Genomic DNA, 25,553 nt, shown 5'->3' with positions numbered 1-25,553 from the left:
TACGGTTTCATTTTTAATCCATCCTTCTCTAGCAATCAGAATTTGATTGTCATCTCTCTTTCTCTGCAGTTAACGGTCTCTCTCTTGATGGAATCTCTCTCCCTTTGGCGACATCAAGACGAGGAGACAAAATGTTTTGACAAAACCTATTATATATCAAGATCTTGTAGACCTCTTCATTTGCCATCCCAGTCGCATTCACAGGTTGATTCAGATTCTGGCCTCAAGTAGTTCATAGGGAATAAGTCTTCTGGCCTTGGATCAATCATGCACTTACCCATATCCCCATGACTATATATACAATACAATTTCTTATCTCTTTTTTTTTTTTTTTTGGGGGAAAACTAGAGATAGGGTTGGATACAAACAAAATCCGTTCGACTTCGAGTTCAGTTTGAATAAGCCCGAAACAAGTCAGTTCTATATAAGCTCGCTTAAACTCGATTCGAACGAGTCTAAAACAAGTCAACCCTATACAAGTTTGCTTGAACTCGAGCTCGAGCTACTCGTCAAATTTATCAATTAAAAATTTTGATACAAAACATTATCGTTTTGATCAATATATATTAAAACGACATCGTTTTAATAACGAAATAATTATAAATTTGAGTTCGAAATGAACTGAACCGAATTTGAGTCTAGTTCGAGCTTAGCTTCAATGAGCTCAAGCTCGAACTTGAGCTCTATTATATACAAATCAAATTAAATTCAAACTCAAGTGAGCTAAAATTTGAGCCAATTCAAATCCAACCTTGATGCTACATCTCAATTCAGAAATTGCAATTAAAATAAAAAGAGAATGAAAACAATTAAAAATTCACCATTAATATATTATATTAATGGGACGTCACTGGTTTCCAAGCTGCATGGCTTGAAGGGAAAACTTATAAAATGGTTAGTGGACAGCTGAGTCTGGATCATAAGAAACAAAAAGCAAAATACACGACAAATGAATTTTACCCAAGCTTATTTATTAATTATATTAATTGTCTCTCTTAAATATCGTATAATTCATTAAATTATTGGTCATGAAACATGTATTTCTTTTCTTTTATGTAATTTTTATATATATTAATTTTAAAAATATGAATAAAGGCCTTCAAAAGCTCATCAGTGTTAAGCAAATGATTCAACTACGTAGTTTTAATCATCAGAACATTCACACTTGCTGAAGAAGCGAGAAACAGTTAAAACTCTGGTAAAGAATCCTCAACTTCAAAATAAGGGTTAAAGAGGAGAAAAAGGTCAGTATTTGAAATTTAGTAAAAAGCATTTGGTTCTTATTTTTATTATGAAAGTTGTTATTGTTTGCGTTAGGCATTTGATAATTAATGTGGGTGGGAGCAATTTGATTCAGAGCTTGTGCTTGGTGACTCATTTGAAATTGACGTATTTTGTTCCTTTTTGCAATGAAATGAGTTATTTTGTGATAGATATTTTGATCTTTGATGTAAAAGGGACATTGAAGATGAGTTGTCCTGTCTCTGCAGTCAACATTACCTCTCTTCTTCTTTTCAGATTTTATGCAGAAAATCTGATCTCTCTCAATCTCAAATGCTGAAACTTTTTTCCTGTTGAACTTTTACTATGTAACCTATCTTCTTTAAAGGATGCACATTTTAGTAAGGGAAGTGATGGACATCAGAATAATGAATTGGCTTGACAGGCAATAGAAACACTTGGTGGAATTTATAAACATTCTATGGACCACCAACTTATAATACTATCAGAATGTTTTTCCTTCTTGTGCCAAGTGTCTCTTGCTCGAGGAAAATCCTGAGTCTTGTTCATAACTTGGCTCATTTGAAGGTGTTCTCACAGATTTCCAATTATACCAACGGCGGTGTGATGTGCTTTCTGCAGAAATCACCTAATTTAGAATCTCTTGAGATTCAATGGTAGTATTTTAAAGTGCAGAAATTCTAGATACTGCTCTGTTAATGGCTTGAAGTTCGATTTCCCAGATTAATTTTATGATATTTTTGGATTCTCTTACATGAATAATTTGTGATTGTTGTGCAGGTTTTCAACAGGACTCAGGTTTTGTTATTTACCAATATTCCTCAATGTTTGAAGTCTTGCCTCCGGACTGTTAGCATCTCATGTTTCAGATGGTGTGTCGAAGATGCTCAATTCCTGAAATATTTGCTTAAGCATGCAAACAGGTCAGAGAAGGTCACACTCTTCTGTTTAAGTGGTGTTGAAAGAAATCTGAAGAAACAGAAGAAGTTATGCAGCAAGTTACAGGCAATTCATAATTGTGTAATTGAGTTTCATCTTTGGGAACGTAATATTGTCTGGTAATTAATGTATAATTATAAATTTAGATTGCATAACATCATCGTTTAGTTAAGAAAGTGCTGTGGTTGCTTCTCTCATTATTATTTAATTATTTATTGTCTTGTTCAACAAGCACATTAAATAAATCAACTCCTTGCTTCGCAAGCCTTCTCTTCCTAATCAACTCTAATATATATAAAAGTAAAACACACCCAGAAACGCAATTCCTCATCATTCTTCATTTCAATTTCAGCCCACAACACATTTTTGTGCAAAATGAAGAGAGAAGGTCGCCAACATGTTATGGTCAGGACCTACCGGGTCATACCATCTCCACGGAACCCGACACCCAATACCCGGTTCGTTAACCAGTTCGACTCGCCCCCGACTGCTGGGTTATTTTCCAAAGTGCCATCAAAGCCCACCAATCACTCCAAGTTTACAGGAAAGTGTGGCAAGCCACGGTGTGTTGAATGCCATCTGCACCCGGCTTGTAAATCCAAAGACAAGACCAAGGGAACCAAGAAGCTTAACTCACGTGATTTGGTGTCGAATTATAAGTCGATCACGTGGTGGGTTGCAGATAGTCCACCCGGTTTGAATTCTTCTGGGTTTTCTGCCACGGAGATATTGGATCATTTGTGTTCTGATTATGGAGATGAGGAAGTTGATGATTATGATGGCGATGTTTAAAAATGGTAGAATTTTGGTCTCAAGCATGAAGAGACATAGTGTTATGAAGTGGGGATCTTTGAAAAAAACTAAATGAGATAAAGCTTGGTTGTATTGTTGATTCATTTTGTTGTTGTGAATTTTAGTGTGACACAAAGTCAGAAACTTATTTGAAGAACATTAATTAGATTTTCCATATTGATAAATGTGTCAAGAATATTATTATTTTGGCCAAAAGACTATTTCCCACTAAGATTTGCTGAAATTAGAAGTCAATAACAGTTTTACATATGCAACTTAATTTTCACAGAACAATAACTAATCCCGGGACAAAAAATATAATTTAACATTTAAAAGAGTAATTTGAGCGCTAAAAGAAAATGTTTTGAGAGTTTAGATTCAAATTTTTTTTGTAATATTTCAAAATAAAACTTTTAAATTATCTAATTAAATATTTATGGAGTCTATCATTGAATTTAAAATTTAAAGTGTGGATGATTTGGCCTTGTAAGGGACATCCGACTCCAGTGAAGTTAAAAAAAAAGTACAATTTATCAGCATATCACGTTAATTTGTGTTTCAGTCCACAAAGAGTTATGGCAGCCATTTTTGTCCAAGGTCGGGGACTCCATTATAAAGCTGAGAAATATCAGTAAATCCACCGAATTCAACGAAGCAATCCATCTGATCATCTCCTTGAAAATCCATGTACCAGCTCAAATCATCTTCGCTCAGCAATAAGGAAGAAGGGTCCTCAAGCTCCATAGCATCCCATGAAAACTCATCCAAGAGTTGTACATCGTTGCTCATAAGCAGTCTTGAATCCATTTCAGCATCTTGATCTTCCATTCTTGTTGGGTTTATTTCCGCCTCAAGGGATCGAATGAAGCTCTCTAGTTGTTCATCATTGTACTCTTCACTCTGGGATTCTTCCATTAAGGACGTAAGAAACACACTGTTGAGTTTCGAGACATCCACTCCGTTGTGATTTTCAGGAGCTAGGGAAGCCATTTCTGAAGAATATGTAAATTCTGAAGAAGGAAGATTGCACAATGACTCACTCAAGTCACTTGCTCCTTAAATAGCTTAGCCAATGAAGATATGTCAATGGTATTATTGTCGGTAGAAGAAACTAACAGCAGACAGTAGATCCACCAAATCCATATAAATTAAGAAAAGATGTAAACGGATAAAAAAATGATAATAATGGAGGATAAAGAAATCTTTGAAGTGGGGTTGCAATTAGAATGTGTTTTGATAAGAGCAAAGTGGGGCTCTGGAGAGACAACAGCCCATGAATTCAGTGAACATGGTGGAGCCAATTGTGTTGGTTGGAGTTAAGAAGACAATTCATGCTTATTTTCTTAATGGGATCTTCTTAATTGGCTTGTGTGTGTATGTATATATATATAATTTAGATGTTGAATGACTAATATTAAACAATAAAACCCTCTCAGGATCATCTAGATGAACAGAAATATTTAGCACTTGAAGTTGAAGCACAGGGAGGCAGTTGTGTTTTAAAGGATAACTAATTATTGAACAGGTTGTCTGTTTGTCTTCTTACTTGTTAGAATCATGCACAGAGCATCAAATCAAGTTAATTAATTAAGCAATTTTGGACTAAAACAGACCCAAAACAAAGTCTATCATTAGAGGATGATTAATGAATAGACACCCAGTTGAAATTAACTAACGAGTAAGTAACATTTTCCCACCCAAGGTTTGGCCTAGAACACTGCGAGATTATCAAAGTTTACAGAAGAGGCATTGTGATTGTGAAACACTCAATCAAAACACAAAGCATTGGATGTGGGGCATATATAATTTTATGCTTTCCTACATCAACTCCATTATTCATGAAATCATCCAATCAATGCATGGCGGAGTTTCAGGAGCGAAAGAAGCTAAGGCATTTTTGTGGAATAATTTTCAATAAAATACGATATGCAATTTGAGAATACAATAATCGGAAGTCAATAATGTCGATAGAAGAAACAAATTACAGTGGACAACACAGCCAAATCCACATCCAAAAGCATTAGTTACTAGTAAGTAATCATGAAGTTTTTAAATGCTAAATTCCGAAGAAAATTCTAGTTGTAAATTATGATCTTGACAACTCAAGCTGTGCATGCATTGAAGGACAGGAGGTGGCTCCGGCAAGGTGTTGGGTGGATGTTAGACCTTGCCATCCACCATTTATTATTATTAACCCACATCTGTCTGATCGATCGATGCCTGCCCTCAATAAACAGTTAGCCTCTTGAAAGCTTAAATATTTATAAAATAGAAATGCACTTGGAAGTACAAACACTTCTCTTCAATTATTCAATCTTTTAGCTATCTAATACAGGTCGCCTGGTCGTCTTCTTAGGAAGATTCAAGTGATGGAGACTGGTTTAACTATTTATGCTCCTATCTAGCTTACTGTACTCTGTGCATTGCATTACTGCTTCCCAAAACAAGAAAAAAAAAGATTGAGGTTACTTACCTTCAGTAATACGAGATATATTTAAGAGGCGTTTGGTTTGAAAAATATTTTATTATCAAAATTAAAATATTATCTTTAAAATATATTATCTCGAAGATTATTGAATATAATTTATTACTATATTTGATAAAATTTAATAAAAATGAGTAGGTATAAATAATTATTATGTTTAATTAGAAATAATAAAATAATACTAGTATATTATTTTACTTAAATACCCTTGAGTATAATTATTCTAAAATATTTTTATGTTATTTATTATATTAATTAAAAATGAGATTATTATTTTCTTAAAAAATTAATAAATAATGATATAGTTGTAATAAAATCAAAATTATATTGATAATATTTTAATACTTAAAATCAGTATGATAATTAAATTACCATTATGTTCTCTCCTACATTATTATTATTTTGTTTGATTTATAAATAATAAAAGATAAATTATCAAAATAATTTTTTAATCCATTTAACCAAGTGTTTCTAAAAGTTGTTTAATTTAATATATTTTAAAATAATTATATTAAAAAATATTTAAATTAAATAAAATAATGATATTTTTTATTATATTCTGCAAAACATAATAATTATATATTTTTATTAAATTTTATCAAATAGTTTTTTTATAATATTTCTTTTTAATATTAAAACGTATCACACTCCAAATACTCTGTAGAGTACAAAACTTTTTATAAATGTTAAGTATAATACTGATACCGACCAGTCAACTGTTAATATCAAATCGACTGTTCAAATCAGGTTTTTCTTTTTTAATTTCAATGAAAGCGCAACATGTTTGACCGAATAGGTGGCAAATCCGTGGGCGATCATGCTTCGTATTAAAATCAGCCTGTCGGTACGGCCCGTTAACTTTGTGATAATATGCATTACACTTCACAAATCATTATCTTCTCCATTATTAAAACCACATAGAGTGGTTGCTTTCTGTGCTTCAACGAATCCAGATCAGTACAAGCCTGTCACCTTCAATAATTTAATCAACAATGTTGCTTGCAGGACACTTCACATGGCAGTGGGTTCAGATTCATCAAATCCTACTCCACATTCGAGGTGACAACATGTGATAATCCAGCATATGGGAGAGTTTGAATCACAATAAAAAGAAGTTATACGTATAAAAAAAAATATTTGTTTAAATTTTTTTATGATATTTTATAATTAAATTTTTAATTTATTTAATATAATAATTATAAATTTAATCACTATATTTAAAGTTTATTTAACTAAATCTAATTCAAATAAGATTTTTTATTTAAAAAACCTTTTAATGATTGATCTTTTTAGTGTTTGTTGGACGGTTGAGACCAAACCCTAATATTATGCAATTGGAAGCCACCAGGTACGTCTGTGGAGATTTTCTATATTATATTTTCCTTCTTTCAAAGTGCATGTTATCTCATGCAAGTTTGAAAATTTCAGCAATTGATTAGGTACTTTTATACTATATGATTTGGTTTTATCTGGAACTTATTTGCTCGGCATAATGTCATTTTTTTTTTATATTTTAATTCATTATTTAATTTAATACTAGTTGCACATGAGCACATTATTGAAATTAGGCTGCCTTCTTGGTCATGTACCACCTCAAATTATTGCCTATAAAATGAGCCGCACTTCTCCTCTCAAGTCATTGTGTTACATTTTCAAGCTTTTCCCACTTTCTTTTCCTCACTTCTCATAAGAAAAGTAAAATAAAATCAATCTTGCAAGATGGCTTCTTTGGTATCTGAAACTTGGGCAATTGTCAATGGTGAAGATGACTCCAATGGAGTCGAAGTTTCAAAATTTAACGATGCCCTTCTGCTGTCTTTACTAGAAGAGTCAAATGGGGAAGAGTACAATGATGAACAAGTGAATAGAGTAATTCAATCTCTAGAGGCTGAGATTAATGCAAACATGTTAGAAGCAAGCCATGATTTGGCTATGGAGCCTGATGTTCAGAATTGCTTGGCTTCAATGGAGTTCGAGTGGGCAGAAATGGAGCTGTTGCCATCTTCACCGAGTGATGGCATGAATTGGTGCATAGATCAATCTGAAAATGAGTTGAATTTCTTGGTTGAAAATGGGGATGTCAGTGATTATCCTCAGCTTTATAATATTGTTCCCTTGGAGGAACATAGTTTCTGCTCTTTATGGCAGGAAACTTATGATTAACAATAATGTAGAATTAATTTCTAATCAAATATACACTTAGTAATTTTAATGAAGAAAAATTACTTAATTTCACTTATTATTAATATGAATTTTTAATTATTGATCTCTGGATCTGTTCTATCAAATTATTCTTCATTATCTTGCAGCACCTTCTGATACTAATTTCCTAACTGAAAATAATAATAGTTTTTTAAATCTATTGCACTTGAAATCAATTAATCATTTATACGTAATTGATGCAAGAGGGCTTTATTAATGATATAAAGAATTATCTGATTTGCAAATAGATAATTACTAATTATATATATATATATGCTACTGTTTCATAAGTCTCATTACACAATGAGCTGAAACCATTTTCCTCTGAGGAAAATCCCTATTCAAACATAAAATCCAGCTCATTTTCACACTGATCCATGCCCCAATTCATGTCATCACTAGGTGAGGATGGCACCATCTCCATTTCTGCCCACTCAAACTCCATGGAAGCCAAGCAATTCTGAACATCTTCGTCGCCAAGAAATTCAGGCTCCATAGCTAAATCATGGCCTGCTTCTAACATATTTGCATTAATCTCAGCTTCCAGAGACTCAATCGCTCTATTCACTTGTTCATCATTATACTCTTCACCATGTGACTCTTCCAGTAGTGATATCAAAAGGTCACTATTGAATTTTGAGATCTCGACTCCATTTGAGCCATCATCTCCATTGGTGATCAACCGAGTTTCAGCTACCATGGAAGCCATTTTTCAAGATGGAAACTGATTTTTTTCTGACAATTCCAAAGCAAAAGAAAAGAGGGATATTGTATAGAAAATGTAACACTATGAGTTGAGGGAAGATCGAGAACAGCTTATTTCAACGGCAGCTTCTTGTGGTGGATCATAATTTCAATAATTAACAATTATGCACATCATTATTATGCATTAGATTAGATGAATCCACCATCAAGAAAGAGGAGTAATATAAAATCCACACTTGTCGAGAAAGAAAAGCTTTCCAAGTTGGCAAATCTTGTCCATGTTTATATAATACCCCGCATTAGAACATAAATATAATAGAAAATATTCAGCGATGGTAACCGAAGTTCTAGTATATTATAATGTTTTTTTGTTTTGATCGGGGATGTCATTTCAGATACATAATCACTACATCAGATAAGTTAAAGTTTCAAAAATACGATAAAGGTTTGAATCCAAACCTTTATCTTAAAAATTTTAATATTCTATCAATTTTACTAATTCTTAGAGTCTTTATTTTAATGTTATAGATGAAAATAAATTATGTTAATATAGAGTAATGCAGACGTGTGGCTCTCAATAATATTGATGCATCCAACCGACAGTAAGGGGAGCACATGTTGGCACCACAAAAAGTTGAGTGGAATTGGATCTCAAAAATCTGTCAATGGATGGTGATTGGTATATGAACCCTAGGCATACCCATGTGAAGCTTAAGTTCTTCAGTAAACACCGAATCTTCATTATTATATAATATATATATTTCACCTACTGATCGATGAGAACTCATCCCACAATTCCAATTCTTGATTCGTTGAAGCAACGCAATCCAAATCACTCAACTGTTTTTATAATACTACTTGAGAAGAAGATCAATGTGAACTGTTATTAAAGTTAGCCAGCCGGCTGTGTTTGATGGTCACCGATGGCTTTCTTTCTTTTCTCTTTTTTTTTTTGTTTTTAATTTTTTATTGATGCCACCTCAATATGTATATTTATCCCTATATCTTTATATTTAATCAGTTTAAAAATAATTTAAATAATAAAATAAAAAATTTTAATAATATATCAAAATCAAACTCTTTATTTGTTTAATTTAAAAGTTATACAATGGATGACTAAATTTGATACTGTTTAATTTGGGTGGTTCACTTTGAAAAGGTCTTCAGCTTATTAATTGGGCCTATATTGTCGGCCCATTTTTTTGCTCCCAATTTAAATATAAACAATTATATGTGTATTTTGAATATCCATCCTTAAGTCGAATAAATCGACCGCGCCTTTAAGTGCAATCCCTGATTCAAAAACTCCTCAATTATTATTATGCTTAAAAGACCAGCAGCTAGCTACACTGCTGTGTAAACGTCTCTCTCGCCATAACTCTTCCCTTCACTACCCAAATTTCTCGACTCCAAAATCCCCCCAGACGATCAGCTTTATTATTCGCTGCAACACCCAGATAACCTTAAATGGAAGAAACGGAAACATCAAAGAAGCTGAGTCAATATTCAATAGCATGCCTTGCAAAAGTACCGTTTCCTGGACAGCAATGCTCACTGCGTATGCGCAGAATGGCCTCATTGAAAAAGCCTAGAAACTGTTCGATGAAATTCCTCGGAAAAACACCGCTTCGTATAGTGCTATGATCACGGCTTACATTAAGAATAATTGTGATGTTGATAAAGCATATGAATTGTTTGAGACGATGCCGCCGCGTAATGAGGTGTCTTACGCGGCGATGATCTCGGGTTTTGTTCGGAGTGAGCAGTTTGATAAGGCGGAGATGTTGTATGTTAATTTGCCTGTTAAGTTTCGTGACCCGGTTGGTTCAAATGCTTTAATTAGTGGTTATTTAAAGATGGGCAGATTTGAAGAGGCCGTTAAGGTTTTTGAGGGTATGGTGATGAAAGATGTAGTTTCTTGGAGCTTAATTGTTGATAGGTATTGTAAGAAGGGAAGGGTTGTTGAGGCAAGAGAAGTTTTTGATAAAATGCTGGAGAAAAAAGTGGTTACTTGGACGTCAATGATTGACGGATATATGAAAATTAAATGTCTTGAAGATGGGTTCGGGTTGTTTTTGTGTATGAGAAGAGGAGTTGTGGCATTCAATTCAACTACGTTAACTATAATGTTTGAGGCTTGTGGTAGTTTTGGTCGACAGTTGGAGGGACTGCAGATGCATGGATTATTTTCACGCTTGGGATTTGATTTTGATATCTTTCTAGGAAATTCTATTATCACAATGTATTGTAGATTTGGCATGGTTCATGAAGCTAATAAAATGTTCCGCTTAATGAATAAGAAAAATGTGGTTTCTTGGAATGCTTTAATTGGAGGTTATGTTCACAATGATGAAATTGAAAAAGCTTATAGAAATTTTGAAATGATGCTAGGAAAGGATATGGTTTCTTGGACAACTATGATTGCTGGATTTTCAAACAAAAGGAGTATTGAGAGTTCCATTGAGTTGTTCAGAATGATGCCACAGAAAGATGATATAGCTTGGACTGCCGTCATTTCATGTTTCTAAATAACAGGGAGTATGAGGAAGCTATATGCTGGTTCATTAAGATGCTTCAAAAAGGAATAAGGCCAAACCAGATGACTTTCAGCACTGTCCTCAGTGCTTCAGCTGGTTTGGCAACATTAAATCAAGGGTCACAGATTCATGCTCATGTGGTAAAACTGGATATGGAATTTGATTTGTCTATTCAAAATTCCTTAGTTTCAATGTATTCAAAGTGTGGGAGTTTGACTGATGCCTACAGGATATTTTCAAATATTAAGGCACCAAATATTGTGTCTTTTAACACAATGATTACTGGCTTTGCACAGAATGGCCTCGGGGATGAACCTCTTATTTTGTTTAGGAAGATGGAAAATGAAGGGGTACAGCCAAATCAGGTCACCTTTCTTGGTGTTCTCTCTGCTTGTGCACATGTAGGATTAGTAGATGAAGGATTAAACTACTTTAAATCCATGAAATCTTTATATAATATTGAACCAGGGCCTGACCACTATGCATGCATGGTAGATGTCCTTGGTCGAGCTGGATCACTAGATGATGCTATTGATTTTATCCATTCAATGCCTTTTAAGCCACATGCTGGGGTCTGGGGGACTCTTCTTGGTGCTAGCAGAACCCATTTACATCTTGATCTTGCAAAGCTAGCAGCACAACAACTTATTGAGTTGCAGCCTGATAATGCAACCCCTTATGTGGTTTTGTCCAGCTTATATTCTATCATGGGAAAAAAGAAGGATGGGGACCTAGTAAGAATGGCTAAGAAATCAAAAGGAATAAAGAAGAGTCCAGGTTGTAGCTGGACTATTGTGAAAGACAGAGTTCATTTGTTTCTTGCTGGAGAAAAATGCCACATGAACTTGGAAGAGATTAAAGATACACTACAGATAATTTCAAAGGAAATGAGAGACTTGGATTGTCCTAGTTATGACTGGTTTCCTTTGAACAATGTGTCATAAATTTTTTTAGTTTTTTGCCATCTATCTTGGTGACCTTTGACCAATGTGTCATAAGAAATCAAAAGGGATAAAGAAGAGTCCAGGTTACATTTCTTTTTCCTGGTGAACATCTGTGGAAGCCATCTATCTTAATCATACGAGAGAAGGAGTTTGTCGAGGTGAAGTAGATGATCTTCTGAGTTTTTGCCTTCTCAATGCATTTTGATGGCTAAAAGATTGTGTTCAAGAGGATATGTCAGTTTATACAGATGGCTTGTGGTTTATCTATAAGTTATCTTATTTTGAAAGGACTACGTTAAATTTAAGCTGCCAGCTGAGTATATACAGGTCAGCTATATTTCAAAATGCAGGGATGTTTGCCCCGGTCAGAAGCATTATTGCATATCCTCTATGTACCATGCCTCCCCATCTCCTTAATAGAATAAGATTGTGGGGCTTTGAAGGTGACTTTGTAACAACTATACTGGAAGGAATTTTGACTGGAGTTTAGCTTATTTAATTTGTTGTTCCGGAAGTATTTGCTAAGTAAATTTGAGAATCAACCTATAAATTGAGCTAAAGCTTTGACATAATTTTAAAAATATGATTAGAAAACTTTACATTAGAAATAAATTAAGATAAATTAAATAAACTAAAGTGGAGTGGATGAGGTGACATGTAGGATTGAAGCATAAGTCTGTATAACAATGTCCAATTATATCTCTCCATATACAAACTTCTTATAGAACACCTATTTCTTAGAAACCAATATGCATGACTCTCTTGTTTGACATATTTTATCTTTTATGTTTTATTAAATAGGCCCAGAGACTTATTCCCACCCAAGGTTAAGTTAATCCCCAAAGTTTCACCTCTAGGGTTTTAAAAACCCAAATACCCTCTCAATATCTAATTTTTATTAAATTTTTTAATTAATTATAAGGGTAAAACTATCATTTTATTTTATCTTTTAAATTTAAAAAACGAATAATTTTACTTCACCTAAAAATTTAAAAAATTATATTTTTAATCTAAAATTTAAATTCTCATAAATGAAACTTCGAGGATAGACTAAACCTTGGGTGGGAATAAGTATTTTGGCCTATTAAATGTTATCTTTAATGAAAGTCTATCACATGTGTACGTTGGTAGTATATTATCCTTTTTTATATTTAATTGTAAATTAAAATGTAGTCATATAATAACAAAGATTCTAGAAGCTTGCATTTGCAGTCATGGAAGAAGATTGCGTGGCCCGGAAGGTAGTTGTGTTAATATTCTAATGCGGGGACTTCTGTATAAACATGATTACTGGAGGAATCTTCAAAACCGCGGGAGGTTTGACTGCAGTTTTTGTTGATTCAATTGAGCAATTTTCTAAGTCAACTGAAAAGCTCCCGTACAATGTTATGTGAATTGATTACTTTCGGTATAAGACGACTCAATTTTTGTATTTTCATCCTATTCCTACCGGTACTAGATTAAATTTTCTTTTCATGTATAAACTCCAAAATTAACACCCAAACTAATACGGCTTAAAAACATGGTACATGGATCACTTAAAATTACGGCCAAAGGACTTATTCCCGCTCAAGGTTTCCTCCTTTCCTAAATTTTCACCTATTATTTTTTTAAAACTCAAATATTTACTTATTTAGTAAATTTTATTATTATTATTATTATTAGAAATAAAATTGTTATTTAAAAATTTTATTTAAAATAATAATAATTTATCCATATTTTTTATCTTAGTTTGTTGTTCATGTAACATCGACCGATCGATCTGTATCAGTTGAAACATAGATTCATGGATAATTTAGTCACTTTGGTCGAATTTTTTTATAATTTTCATATTGAAAAACCACCAAGAAGAGAGAGGAGATACTGGTTGTGGGGTTGACGACGTGTCATAGCGAATTGTTAGGAAAGAGTCACCAAAAAGAGAGAATAAATTTTTAAAAATGTAAGTATAATGTTTTGAACTTTGAAAGAGATAGTTATTAACCCTAAAATAGGAAAACTCTAGGAACCCTAATGGTAGGGGTGAAAAAGTAATTTTATAAAATTAAATTAAAGAAAAATTGTTAGTTTTCAAAACTAAAATAGAAAATATGGGCAAATTATTATTTCTTTAAATAAAATTTTAAAATGACGATTTTTCTCCTACTAATAACAATAAAATTTAATAGATACATAAATATTTAAGCTTTTTAAAGATAACAGGGGAGAGTTTGGAAAAAAAGGAAACTTTGGGTGGGAGTAACTCCTCGGGGCCTAAAATTAAAGTTAAATTAAATGGATGATATAAATGCGATTTTTTTTTTAATTCCAAACTTAAAAATGATTCCTATTTAGGTTTAATGTTAAGATCTCAGATATAAAGTATAAGATTTAAAAAGTGTGAGTTTTTAATATAGGATTTACATTGTCTTGGATTTTCTAATTTCAACAACTAATTTTTTAATATGATTCTCTTAAAATCACTATATTTTTTTTCGTGCAATGCGGGTAGAGTTCGCTTGCAAATTGGCCTACAAATCCACTACAATTTCACATTGAGACATATGGATGTCCAAGATTTATATCAACTCATTTTTGGATATCCCACGTAAATGAGATTGATATTAGGAATTTAACTCTTTTTGTTCTTTGATATTTGTTCGACTTCATCTAATCACAGAAGAATCAAAGTAAAGATATAGGCAGTTATTTTAACAAAGTGTTCGTAAGTTTTATATTATTCAAACATAAAAATTCATTGAGAGGCATATCAGGACTACACATTTTGAACCATCATTAATTCAGAACAATTTATATGCTTATTATATGAAGCATTACACTCTTATTAATTGTGAAAATATGAAGTTGACAAACAAGTTTCTCAACCGCTAACAACCACCACCACAGCCTCCACCGCCACAACCTCCACCACCACAACCCCCACCGCCACCGCCACCGCCACTACTAACACTTGCAATAGCAGCTGCAGTAGCCAAACCAGCACCTCCTCCCAAAATAACCATTCCACCATTTAGTGTGCCACTGCTTTTGGTTTTTTTCTCTCCTTTTTCGACATCAACATGAGTTCGCTGAGGTGGAGGAGCTGTCACACGAGGTGCCGGAGTTGTCACACTCGGCGCCTTACCATGGGAGTATTGATTTGTTTCCTTCTTTTTGCGGCCACCGTTGCACAGACAACACAGCATTATTAGGGCTGCAATTACAGCTACACAACAAGCAATAACTATAAGAGCGATAACGTAGGCTTCTATCTTGAAGCTATCGAAAAGTAAATAAGAACAAGACTTGTTATGAACATATATGTTCTTTCAATCTTATATATATACATATATATATAAAAGCAGCTGAGTTTTCGTGGTGACAAAGTTTGAACAACTACATTTAAATTTCCTGATGAATTTATGGGAAATTTACATCCTATTTACATTCCAATTATCCCTTGGACTTGAGGAAAGAGGCATGAAGGTTGACGAAAGTTGAATGGGTTGACTTCATGATTTCATGTGAATTTCTTGAGAATATTCAGCGAAAAAAAACAAAAAAAAAACCCCTTTGTCCTAGAAAATATATTAATCATGTTTTAGGCGCATAAGAAAATCCTTAACTAAATTATATTTTATCTTTATCTTAAAAAGTTAAATCCAAAGATTGTAAAACCGAATCTATCAAATCATGACTCAGCATTTGAAATAGTTTTAATGCATGGTTGGTTTACTGTCCGTTCATTGACTTAACTCATCCATTAAAATTAAAATCATCTATACACGTTTGCCGTCCTAGGTTAATAAATGCGGACGTTTTCTTCATGGGTGGGGTGGGAAAGCTTCCCTAACATTGATAATCATAATACTGTTTCTACATGCTTGAGTCAAGCATTAATTCTGCTACGACTAAAACTTATATAATTCTGTATAATTCCGCATGATTATAGCAATCATATATGATACATAGTATAATTTGAAGTAGTATCATTATTCCAAGATAAATGTTCCACTTGTCATGAAAACAAGTTTTATCATTCTCTTTCACAAGTTTTATAAATGTTCAGTGTAAAGAATAAATAACCAGATCAAATTTGTTTACACCTTTTATAAAAGTGAAAATTCAGTTAGACCAGTAAATCAAAACGATCTGATTGATTCGATTAAAATCAAACCTTCAAATAGTTTATGGATTAGTCCAATTTTAAAAACCTTGGTTAAAACCCAAGCTTTTAGGCAGAATTTTACAATTAAGGCAATTATTTTATATATAATTCAAGTGCCTTTCTTTTTTCAAGCTAAAACAGATTAACCAATAAATCTGGTTTTAAATTTTGATTATTCATGGGAAGAAAAAGGGAAACTTCCAAAATACTAAATTATTAACTCCTTTCTTATTTTTCTGAATACCGGATTTGAAGGGTTATGCGTTTTTTGACCTTTGAATTTCTTCATCAGATAAAGAGATAAGCATTAGTATATTATATAATATATTTAATACTGCATCGAATTCCTTGATGTGAACATTGACTTTTAGCTAATTATCTCTTAAGGATATTTAAATACTATTATTTTAATTTATTACATATTTATAAATAAAGAAGACTTTGTCATATGAATAAAATAAATGACAATAAGAAATGATTGTGGAGTGATGTGGGACAATATGCAATAGAAAGAATATTATTATTATTATTGTTATAAATTATTTAAAAATAACCCGAAAGAAAGATAGAAGGACGTGGAACTTTTTTATTGTGAAGTAAAATACTCTTAACCATAACTATTTGGAGAGGGGGGTAGGGTGTTTGGTACACATTTTCCACCATCCCATAACCAATGAAAAATGACTTTTCAGTCTACAAATATTAAATTACTACTTATAAATAATTATATTAATTTTATTAAATAAAAATTTAATGAGATAAAAACTAAAATAAAAAATATATATAATTATTTAAGTTCCTGAAAAATAGAATTAGATATACTTAAATTATCTTATTAAAAATTTTACTAGAAAAACCTAATAAGATAAAACCTAATGAAGAAAAAAAAGAGTATAACACACATTTTATCTTGTATGTAACAAAGTTTTCCTTCAATTTTTTTTCCCCAGTCATTGCTACCTCAAAGTCCTCGCCGCAGTTTTCTATTTATGTAACAAAAGAGTTCCTGTATAACCTATAACATCCCCAAAACCACCACCACAGCCACTGCTACTGCAACCACCACCACAGCCACTGCTACTGCAACCACCACCGCAAGCTTCAACAACCAGCCCCAAGAACTGCTTCCACCACCACCAACACCACCACTAGCACAACTACCTCCTCCTCCGCCACTGTCACTAAATCCACCTCAGGCAATGCTTAAACATTCTGCAGTGTTTGTAGTGGTTACTATTAATAATGCCACTCCAGCTTGAAATGCAATTCTGCCATCTTTTTCGCCACCACTGCCCTGATATTGGAACCTTTCAACTTGAGGGTATGTATGGTCAGGTGCAGTGTTAGTTCTATTATCCCCAGTTGTTGGAAGTTTAACATGTCTCTTTTGTTGTCTAGTTTGCCGAGACAAAATCGAATTAGAATTTCTTTAACCGAAATAGGCAATCAATGCAATAGCATATGCCTACGTATTTCTTTCGGTGCAAAACAAAGACTTTGAAGGCTTGCATTTATGGAAGAAGATTACGTGCAAATATTGTAACAGAGGAAGTTTTTGCACAAGCTTGGGAAATTTGAGAACCGGGGGAGGTTTGACTGGAGTTATTCCAATTGAATCTTAATATATCAATTTTGCTTTTCTCTCTTGGAGTTCCTACAAATTAAGTTCAAAAGATTTTAACAAAACTTGAGAATTTTGGCTAGAGGCTCTTGTTCCTGAATTATCATGACATTTTAAAAATTTAAGATGTCATGTTTGGGCCAATTAACCAACAAATTGAGCCAGAGCTTTCAAATAATATATATCATCTTTATATACAAACTCATCTAAATGGATGTATTGTCTTATGATCAAAGAACTTTATACTAGTGTTAAATTAAGATAAATTAAATTATCTAAAGAAGATAATGTGACATATCATCTTTTTTGTTTTCTTTAATAAATCTTACATTTTAAATCATTCAATCATATTATTATATATCTGTCAGTTTGTAATATATTATCTTTTATCTTTAAATGTAAATTATTGTGTAGTCATACAATAACAAATATTCTGAAAGCTTGCAACATGGAAGAAGATTGCGTGTACCGGAAGGTAGCTGTATATAATTTAATGGACGGAGGGACTTTTGCACAAGCTTTGATTACTGGCGGAATCTTGAGACAATAAAATTATATGTATAAATAATAGATATAATTTTATATATAAATAATTATGTATTACTATATGATTAGATATTATTTTTTTTTTAATTTTTAACTATTTAATCATATAATAATACATCATTATTTATACATATCATTATTTATGTATAAAATTATACATATAATATTACTCATCTTGAAAACCATTGGAGGTTTGACTAGAGTTTTTGTTGATTCAATTAAAATGGCTGATGAGCAAAATTTAAAATCAAGCCTTTAAGGGATAACTTAAATGATAAAAAAGAAAGTTTCATATATAAGAAGACATAAATTTAATTTAAATCTCATATAATGATATTTTAAAATCAAACTCTTGACTAATCTAGTTTAATGATTATAAAATTAGTTATTAAATTTAAAATTTGATCTATTCAGAATGATCGGTTATCCGACGTAAATAGAATTCCTCGTTAACCAAAGACAATTTCAAAGTCAACTAAAAATCTTCCACATAATGTTTCGTGAAATGATTACTTAATTTAAGACACCTCATGTTTTGAAATTTCATCCTACATCCCTACCAGTATGGTACTGGTATAAAAATTTCTTTTCATATATAAACTTCAAAATTAAGAATTGCATTGCATATTCATTCACCCAAACTAATGCGCCATAATAACATGAATCACTTTAAATTAAAGTTAAATTAAATTCAATAACAAAGATGATGTATTTGATACGTGCTTTAAATTAATTAGAAGCAATAGTTTTTCATCATTAAGTTTGAAAATTTTATTTTTTTCATTCATCCATCAAAGTTAGATATTAATTTTATAATTAGAGGATATTTTCTCTTTTTATATAATATATAATAGACTTAATATTATTAACACCCAAGCAAGCAAAATAAATAAATTATATTTTCACTCTCATCTTACTTTTTTTATTTACTTCTCCTTTCTTGTTTCTTGACCGTTAAAAACATCTAAGGGAAGTTGACAGACGTGGAAGCATTAGCTTCTAGATTCAAGATGTCACTTGTCAGTTGGAGGTGCATCGGTGGAGATCGAAGAGGGAGAAGTTGCTCAGATGTGAAGGAAATCGAAGAGGGGAGATGTAAGTTGCAGATTGGATTTGAGTTGTGGGAAGAAGATCAAAGAGAGAGAAGTGTTAGTGTTGGTGTTGGAGAAGAAAGTGACCTAGGAGGAGAAAGAAGTGAGGTGGCAATGATAGAATAAGGTGCAATTAATGTAAATTTTTTGTAGGAAAGACTGGTCGTTGGTGATAGTAGAGAAACAATTGCTAGTAAACAAGAATACGATTTTAGACTCATCAATGACTAAAAAAAAATTTTTAGGTTTTATAATTATTAACTAAGGCTTGATAAAAAATTTTATAAATTAATTTTTTAAGAGAAAATTATCATTCATTTTTAGTAAAAATATTCAATATTTTTATCATTTCATCAATTTTATAAAAAATTTAAATATGACAACACTTTTACCAAATTATCACCCCTCTTTTTAATTTAAAGAAACTAAACTTTATATTTTTCATATGGAAGGGAACAAATTTGTATTTGGGTATGCAAAAACAAGTGTAATCTTTAACATCATTAAAAATTAATAACATAAATTTTTGTTTTAATTAAAAAAATGATGAGTTAGATAATTTTTAGTTAATGACTTGATGTAGATTATTTTAAGGCTGATATGAACAACTACACCCCCATATAAATCTCAATTTAACTCTTTTCCTCCTTTATTTTCATTCATCCATACTCAAATTACCAAACTCATATAACCAAACAATAAATAAAAAAATATCAAACAAAATTTTTTTTATGACGAGGAACTTTATTCGAACTGAACCGTTATATTAAGACCAAATCAATCACATCAAACAAGATAAACCCTGAATCCAATGACTGATCTTATAACCATTAAAGTCTATTGATATGTATCACCACTAAATCTCTGGTTATAACTATTAGGTGTGCTTTATTGTCTAAGAAAATAATGATATCCCAAAATAATTTTTTAAAAGACAAAATTATCCTCATAAATCAAATATTTGTCATAATCCTAATTTTAATATTGTTTGGTTTTGCAATTCTAGACAATGATCGGCCACAAAATTTTTCTTTTGCATATAGAACATTATGATCATCATGTTCATGACCTCCATTTTGATATCAAGTTTATTGCTTTACTTCATTTAAAAAAAAAAAAAAAAAGACGGCCGTGATAGGCATGGAAAGAATTCAACAAGAAAGTATGAAAGATAGTGGAAAGCATGCGTCACTGTCAATGGCCTACCTCCGTCAACACTGCAAGAATTTCGATGAATTGTCTACCTCTTTCTACACTCAAGAATGTGTTGCAAATTAATTGATTAACTCAAACTAATATGCCATAACATGGATCACTTAAAATTAAAGGTGATTAGGTAAATTTAATAAAACAACAAAGATGATATATGTGATTTGTGCTATCAAAATTAGATTTAAGTTTTAATAGTAAAAAATATTTTTTTTTGTCACTTGTACAATATATAATAAGGTTATTATTACTAACACCTTAAATAGTACAAATAAATTAATTTTCACCCTAGTCATTTTATATTTTTTTCATTTTCTTCTCATTTCTCTTTTCTTGGCTAGTAAAAACACCTAGAGAGAGTTGACGGATCTAGAAGTGGTAGTTTCCAAATCTAAGATGTGAGTTGTCCATTGGAAGAGAATCGATGAAGATCAAAGAGGGAAAAGTTGTTAAGATGGGAATGAGATCAAAGAGAGAGATGTGAATTGCAAGTTGGATGTGAATTGCAAGTTGGATGTGAGTTATAGGAAGAAGATCAAAGAGGGAGACAATGTTGGTGCTAGACAAGAAATTGACTAAGGAGGAGAAGGCTATGAGATTGCAATGATAGGAGAAAGTGTGGTTGTTGATGTAAATTTCAAGAAGGAAAGGTTAGTCGGTGGCAACACAAGGGTGACGATAGCAAAGAAACAATCGTCCGTAAATATGAATAAGAATCTAATCTTGTTGGTGACTTTATATAATTTTTAGTTCTTATAATTGCTAAGAGTGGATAACAAATTTTATAAAGCTTTTAGAAGAAAACTATTTTTTAGCTTTAGTAAATACATATGACAATTTTTGTCCTTTCATCAACCTTACAAAAAAATTAAGAGATGATATTTATTTTATTTTTAAAATGATAATTAAGATAATTCTTCGTTGTCGACTAAATATAGGTTATTTTAAGACTTGATGTGGACAGTTGTAACCCATCAAAATTCCAAATTGACTTTTTTTTTCTTTAAATTTAATTTTACAAAAACCACAAAACCTACTTAAAATAATAAAAAAACTTGAGTGGAATTAAAACACATTCACATGCAAATTGCCAAATTCACATAATCAATCACAAAATTTAGCTACTATTAAAACAAACGGCAAGTTCCAAGCTTTCTAACTCAAAAAATTTCTACTATAAAAAACAAAACAACAAATTAATTATGGTTGAATTTTGCTTGTTTTGAGTAGGTTTTGTTTATTCTAGATGTGTTTTGTGTTTCTTTGTGGAGTAAAGTTGGTTGAGATTTTTGTGAGTTACAAATGGAGTAGTATTATGCATAACTTTTATATACAAATAACTATGTATTCTCATATAATTGGATAGTTAAAAATTAAAGATAAACCAATATTTAATTACTTAATAACAGGTTATTATTCATATACAAAAATTACGTATATAATTTTACTGGTTATAAATGTTTACATCATCATATAAAATATTCACGTTAATACACAAATTATTTATATCATCATGTTTTTACTAGAAAAAGTATCCCATTTTTCATATTTAACATTTTTTGAAGTCCAGTATTAATTTAGTTTTTTTCAATTAAAAATAATATAAGTTTAATCTGAAAAACAAATTTCAATCTCTTAAATAGATAAAAAGGTAGTTTGTTATATCTAAAAATTTTAACAAAATTTATTGATTAATTCAATAGACAGATCAGAAAATAGACTTTTTCAAATTTAGATGAAGAGAAATCTTTGTTAATCAAAGCAGAAGCGAGAAATAGTCATTTGGCCTAAGCAACATCAACAATTTAATAAGTATAATGTCCGCACTCTTTTTTCTTTTAAATTGAAACTTGGGTTTAATAGATCCAATAGATAATGGCAAAAATTTTCAATTATCGATATAAAAAAATTGGATGAAATTTTTTTTTTGTGATATTAATTCAACCGGTTAAATTGTAAATTAATTTATAATTTGAGTTGGTTTATATGTAAATATTAACTTATTTAAAATTTGATCAAATTAAGTAAATTTATTGAATCAGAAAAACTATTAAAAACCAACCATTTGTAATTATGTTTTTATTGAAATAATAAAGTGTCAATTGTTTAATTAAAATATTTAAAATTATGTTTTATATTTCAAAAATATGATAAATATTTATACTATGCATAGTTATCAATATCTTATAATATATATATATACACATATATCATACGATACGATGTGATATACATAAAAAATGATATATATCATGAGATATATCGTAATTAATATGATATAATAAACATATTATATGATACGATACATATTACTAATACAAATCAATACACGTTTTAGAGATAATGATGATGTCGTAGGGTTAGATATGAGAAATTTTAAAATTTTATAGGTATTCGTAATATTTTTTAAAATAATGACGTATCAATTATATTTTTTTAATTATTTTTATTTTTTAAAAATTATATCATATGATACGGTGTAATATTTAAAATGTAAAATTAGATTTTTAATAATGATATAACACATAATTTGATTACATGATTCTATGCATATATATAGAGAGAGAGAGAAATAGGTGATACAGTAACATACTTAAATTTGCAGACGAACTTTCAAACATAAAAATTTTACTGAGAGGCACGTCAGGACTACACATTTTGAACCTTTATTTCTTCAGATCAATACAATATATGATTATTACATGAAACATAACAGATAGCTGACAATCAAGTTCCTCAACAACCTCCACCGCAACCCAAATCAACCCTACTAAAAGTTTGTCCTCCCATAATAACCATTCCACCATTCTTTGTGCCACTGCTTTTGGGTTTTCTCTCTCCCTTTTCCACATCAACATGAGTTCGTTGAGGCGGAGGAACTGTCACAGGAGGCGCCGCCGGAGTTGTCTCACGAGGCGCTGTACTAACAGGATTTTGAGTAGTTTCCTTCTTTTTGCGGCCACTGTTGCACAGACGACGCAGAATTATAAGGGCTGCAATGACAGCAACGCAACAAGCTATAACCATAAGAGCAATAGCATAGGTTTTCATCTTAACTATTTCTTGAAGCTGTCGAAAGTAAATAAGAACAACTCCTTTTACGAACTTATATGTTCTCTTAATCTTATGTGTGTGTCGTATATATACACACATACGACAACGATTGATCAACTATATTTAAATTTCTTGATGAATTTCTGGAAAGTTTACATCTTATTTACATTCCAGTTATCCCTTGGACTTGAGGAAAGACGCATGAAGTATGACGAAAGGTTAGTGGGTTGACTTCATAATCTTCATGTTCATTTCTTCAATGCACTTTTGCAACCTGTTTCCGGACAAGCCAAAATCCTCCACAGATAGCATTAGTAAACGTTTTTGTTTTTAAATGTAATTTCCGGACAAGTAGGAAATATAATATCGAATGGAAATATTCGCTTTAAATTTTAATAATACAGCTTCTAAATACAGATTTGTTAACTAATTAACATATAAAAGTTAAGATTTAGAGGGTTATCTGGGCAGGCTGGAGCTCTAGATAATTGATTAGGCCCCATTTGATAATGAGAATTTCATATAATATATTTTAGTTAATTAGGATATTATTTAATTGAAATTTCAATAATATTATTAATAGTTTAGTTGTTATTAAATAACAATAACTTAAATATTATATTTGAAAGTTTTGAATATATATTAATTTTTAACCAACAATAAAATCATATATATTTATTTATTTTAAATATATATGTATTTATATATATTATTATATAATTAAATAATTTTAAATTAAAAATAAAGCACAATCCAACCCCCCATATCCACCAAACTAAAAAAGGAGCCCTCTCTGAGTAATATCTTAATAATGTACAACAGGACAAAATACTAAAGAAGAAGCTTATCATCTCCCTTTGTTTGCCCGCCATATCTTCCAAACATTCCCTAAAAACTCCACGTGGTTTCACATAAACCTCAAGAATCGAATCCAAGCCAACCCAACGCTGTAAAATCACAAAGTTGTGGACAATATTTCACGTTGATTGGAACTTTTTATCTACCCTTTTGAGTTATCTTCAGCATTTGCTTCAGTTCATTTCAATGGCTTCAGTCTTTAACGCCTTCAAGCTGTTGTTTCTTTTGACTTCACTCTCGTTTTTTGATTTGGGTTCATGCGGAGAGCCCCAAAAGAGCTTGAACATACTCCCACCAACATGCACCAGAATTGAGTGTCCAAAGTTTGACAGTGTTGAAGTTGGAAATGGCTATGAAATTCGAAGATATAGTACGGCTCTGTGGATGTCAACTTCTCCTATTCAAGATATTTCTCTTGTTGCAGCCACCAGAACTGGCTTCCTCCAGTAAGACCGATCAGTTCTTGAATTTAAATATATAATTAGTAAGTTAATTTGTAATTCGCTTACGAATTACATGATTAACACATCATCTATAAAATCTCTTTACAGGCTATTCGATTACATTCAAGGAAAGAACGACTACAACAAAACAATTGAGATGACAGCTCCAGTGATAACAGAAGTTGTTCCAAGCGATGGACCATTTTGTAAATCTTCATTCACTGTCAGCTTTTTTGTGCCTGAAGCGAACCAGGCCGACCCGCCGCCTGCAGAAGGCCTCCACGCTCAAAAATGGAATCTCACATATGCTGCAGTGAGGCAATTCAGTGGGTTTGTGACAGATTCGAATGTGGGAGAAGAAGCGGCCGCCTTGCAGGCCAGTATTTCAGGCACTAAGTGGGCAAGTGCCATTGAGAAAAGCCATGGAAATAACTCAACTTATTCAACTTCAGTGTACACTGTTGCTCAGTACAACTCTCCATTTGAATCTGACAACAGGGTGAATGAGATATGGTTGTTGTTTCAGATAAAAGATGAGAACATACTGTGAGAAAAACTTTGCTAATCAGTGTTGAAGTGAAAACCAAAGCTGCAGGGAAACGAGTTTGGCTTTATGATTACTGTAACATGTAACATGTTGAGAGATCAACTATAAATAAAGTGTCATCTATTCGCTAATATAGGAAATGTTGGTTTGATAATCTGTATTAAATCTACAAACATTGAATAAAACACATC

General features: G+C 31.6%; 5 protein-coding genes across 6 annotated transcripts; 4 read left to right on the top strand and 1 right to left on the bottom strand.

The window, feature by feature from the left end:
- The first annotated feature begins 1,124 nt into the window (after window positions 1-1,124).
- On the top strand, window positions 1,125-3,136 carry LOC123214014. 2 transcript variants are annotated; one of them, XR_006501801.1, is made up of 3 exons: window positions 1,125-1,244; window positions 1,458-1,898; window positions 2,023-2,352. XR_006501801.1 is itself a non-coding variant. In XM_044633699.1 (3 exons), the coding sequence occupies exons 2-3, from the start codon at window positions 2,156-2,158 to the stop codon at window positions 2,971-2,973; spliced, it is 450 nt and encodes a 149-aa protein (XP_044489634.1). In that variant the 5' UTR covers window positions 1,366-1,898; window positions 2,023-2,155; the 3' UTR covers window positions 2,974-3,136. The 2 variants fall into 2 exon arrangements, 1 of the variants encoding a protein (XP_044489634.1); XM_044633699.1 differs by lacking the exon at window positions 1,125-1,244 and adding an exon at window positions 2,534-3,136 and having other exon boundaries at window positions 1,366-1,898; window positions 2,023-2,165.
- A 4,041-nt stretch (window positions 3,137-7,177) lies between these two features.
- On the top strand, window positions 7,178-7,621 carry LOC123224635. Its single transcript, XM_044648350.1, has one exon. It carries the CDS (start codon window positions 7,178-7,180, stop codon window positions 7,619-7,621), a length of 444 nt encoding a protein of 147 aa, XP_044504285.1.
- A 1,076-nt stretch (window positions 7,622-8,697) lies between these two features.
- On the top strand, window positions 8,698-12,340 carry LOC123224533 (pentatricopeptide repeat-containing protein At1g53600, mitochondrial-like). Its single transcript, XM_044648286.1, is given in 3 exon segments — window positions 8,698-8,715; window positions 9,625-10,882; window positions 10,885-12,340. Coding segments are annotated over 3 exon segments (2,238 nt in total). The 3' UTR covers window positions 11,847-12,340.
- A 2,373-nt stretch (window positions 12,341-14,713) lies between these two features.
- Window positions 14,714-23,511, bottom strand: LOC123224462. The gene is made up of 3 exons (XM_044648164.1): window positions 23,205-23,511; window positions 17,016-17,184; window positions 14,714-15,104 (listed from the first exon to the last, which is right to left on the bottom strand). Exons 1-3 carry the CDS (start codon window positions 23,509-23,511, stop codon window positions 14,714-14,716), a joined length of 867 nt encoding a protein of 288 aa, XP_044504099.1.
- A 977-nt stretch (window positions 23,512-24,488) lies between these two features.
- On the top strand, window positions 24,489-25,493 carry LOC123222413 (heme-binding protein 2). The gene is made up of 2 exons (XM_044645178.1): window positions 24,489-24,818; window positions 24,924-25,493. Exons 1-2 carry the CDS (start codon window positions 24,559-24,561, stop codon window positions 25,363-25,365), a joined length of 702 nt encoding a protein of 233 aa, XP_044501113.1. The 5' UTR covers window positions 24,489-24,558; the 3' UTR covers window positions 25,366-25,493.
- The last annotated feature ends 60 nt before the right edge of the window (window positions 25,494-25,553 follow it).

Source organism: Mangifera indica, chromosome 1, assembly GCF_011075055.1.
Source record: "Mangifera indica cultivar Alphonso chromosome 1, CATAS_Mindica_2.1, whole genome shotgun sequence".
In the NCBI taxonomy this organism is placed as follows: Eukaryota; Viridiplantae; Streptophyta; class Magnoliopsida; order Sapindales; family Anacardiaceae; genus Mangifera; species Mangifera indica.
The sequence above is the reverse complement of the archived record's forward strand: the minus strand, read 5'-3'. Positions and strand labels throughout refer to the sequence as shown.

Excerpts from the sequence above, each read along its gene's own strand:
- LOC123224635 (XM_044648350.1), top strand. The coding sequence starts at position 7,178 with ATGGCTTCTTTGGTATCTGAAACTTGGGCAATTGTCAATGGTGAAGAT.
- LOC123224462 (XM_044648164.1), bottom strand. The coding sequence starts at position 23,511 with ATGAAAACCTATGCTATTGCTCTTATGGTTATAGCTTGTTGCGTTGCT. Across the intron at positions 17,185-23,204 it reads TGATTTGGGTTGCGGTGGAG|GTGGATTTAGTGACAGTGGC; the intron begins GTTGTTGAGGAA and ends GCATTGCCTGAG. Across the intron at positions 15,105-17,015 it reads GTGGTGGTGGTTTTGGGGAT|CTTCAAGATAGAAGCCTACG; the intron begins GTTATAGGTTAT and ends ACTTTTCGATAG.
- LOC123222413 (XM_044645178.1), top strand. The coding sequence starts at position 24,559 with ATGGCTTCAGTCTTTAACGCCTTCAAGCTGTTGTTTCTTTTGACTTCA. Across the intron at positions 24,819-24,923 it reads ACCAGAACTGGCTTCCTCCA|GCTATTCGATTACATTCAAG; the intron begins GTAAGACCGATC and ends ATCTCTTTACAG.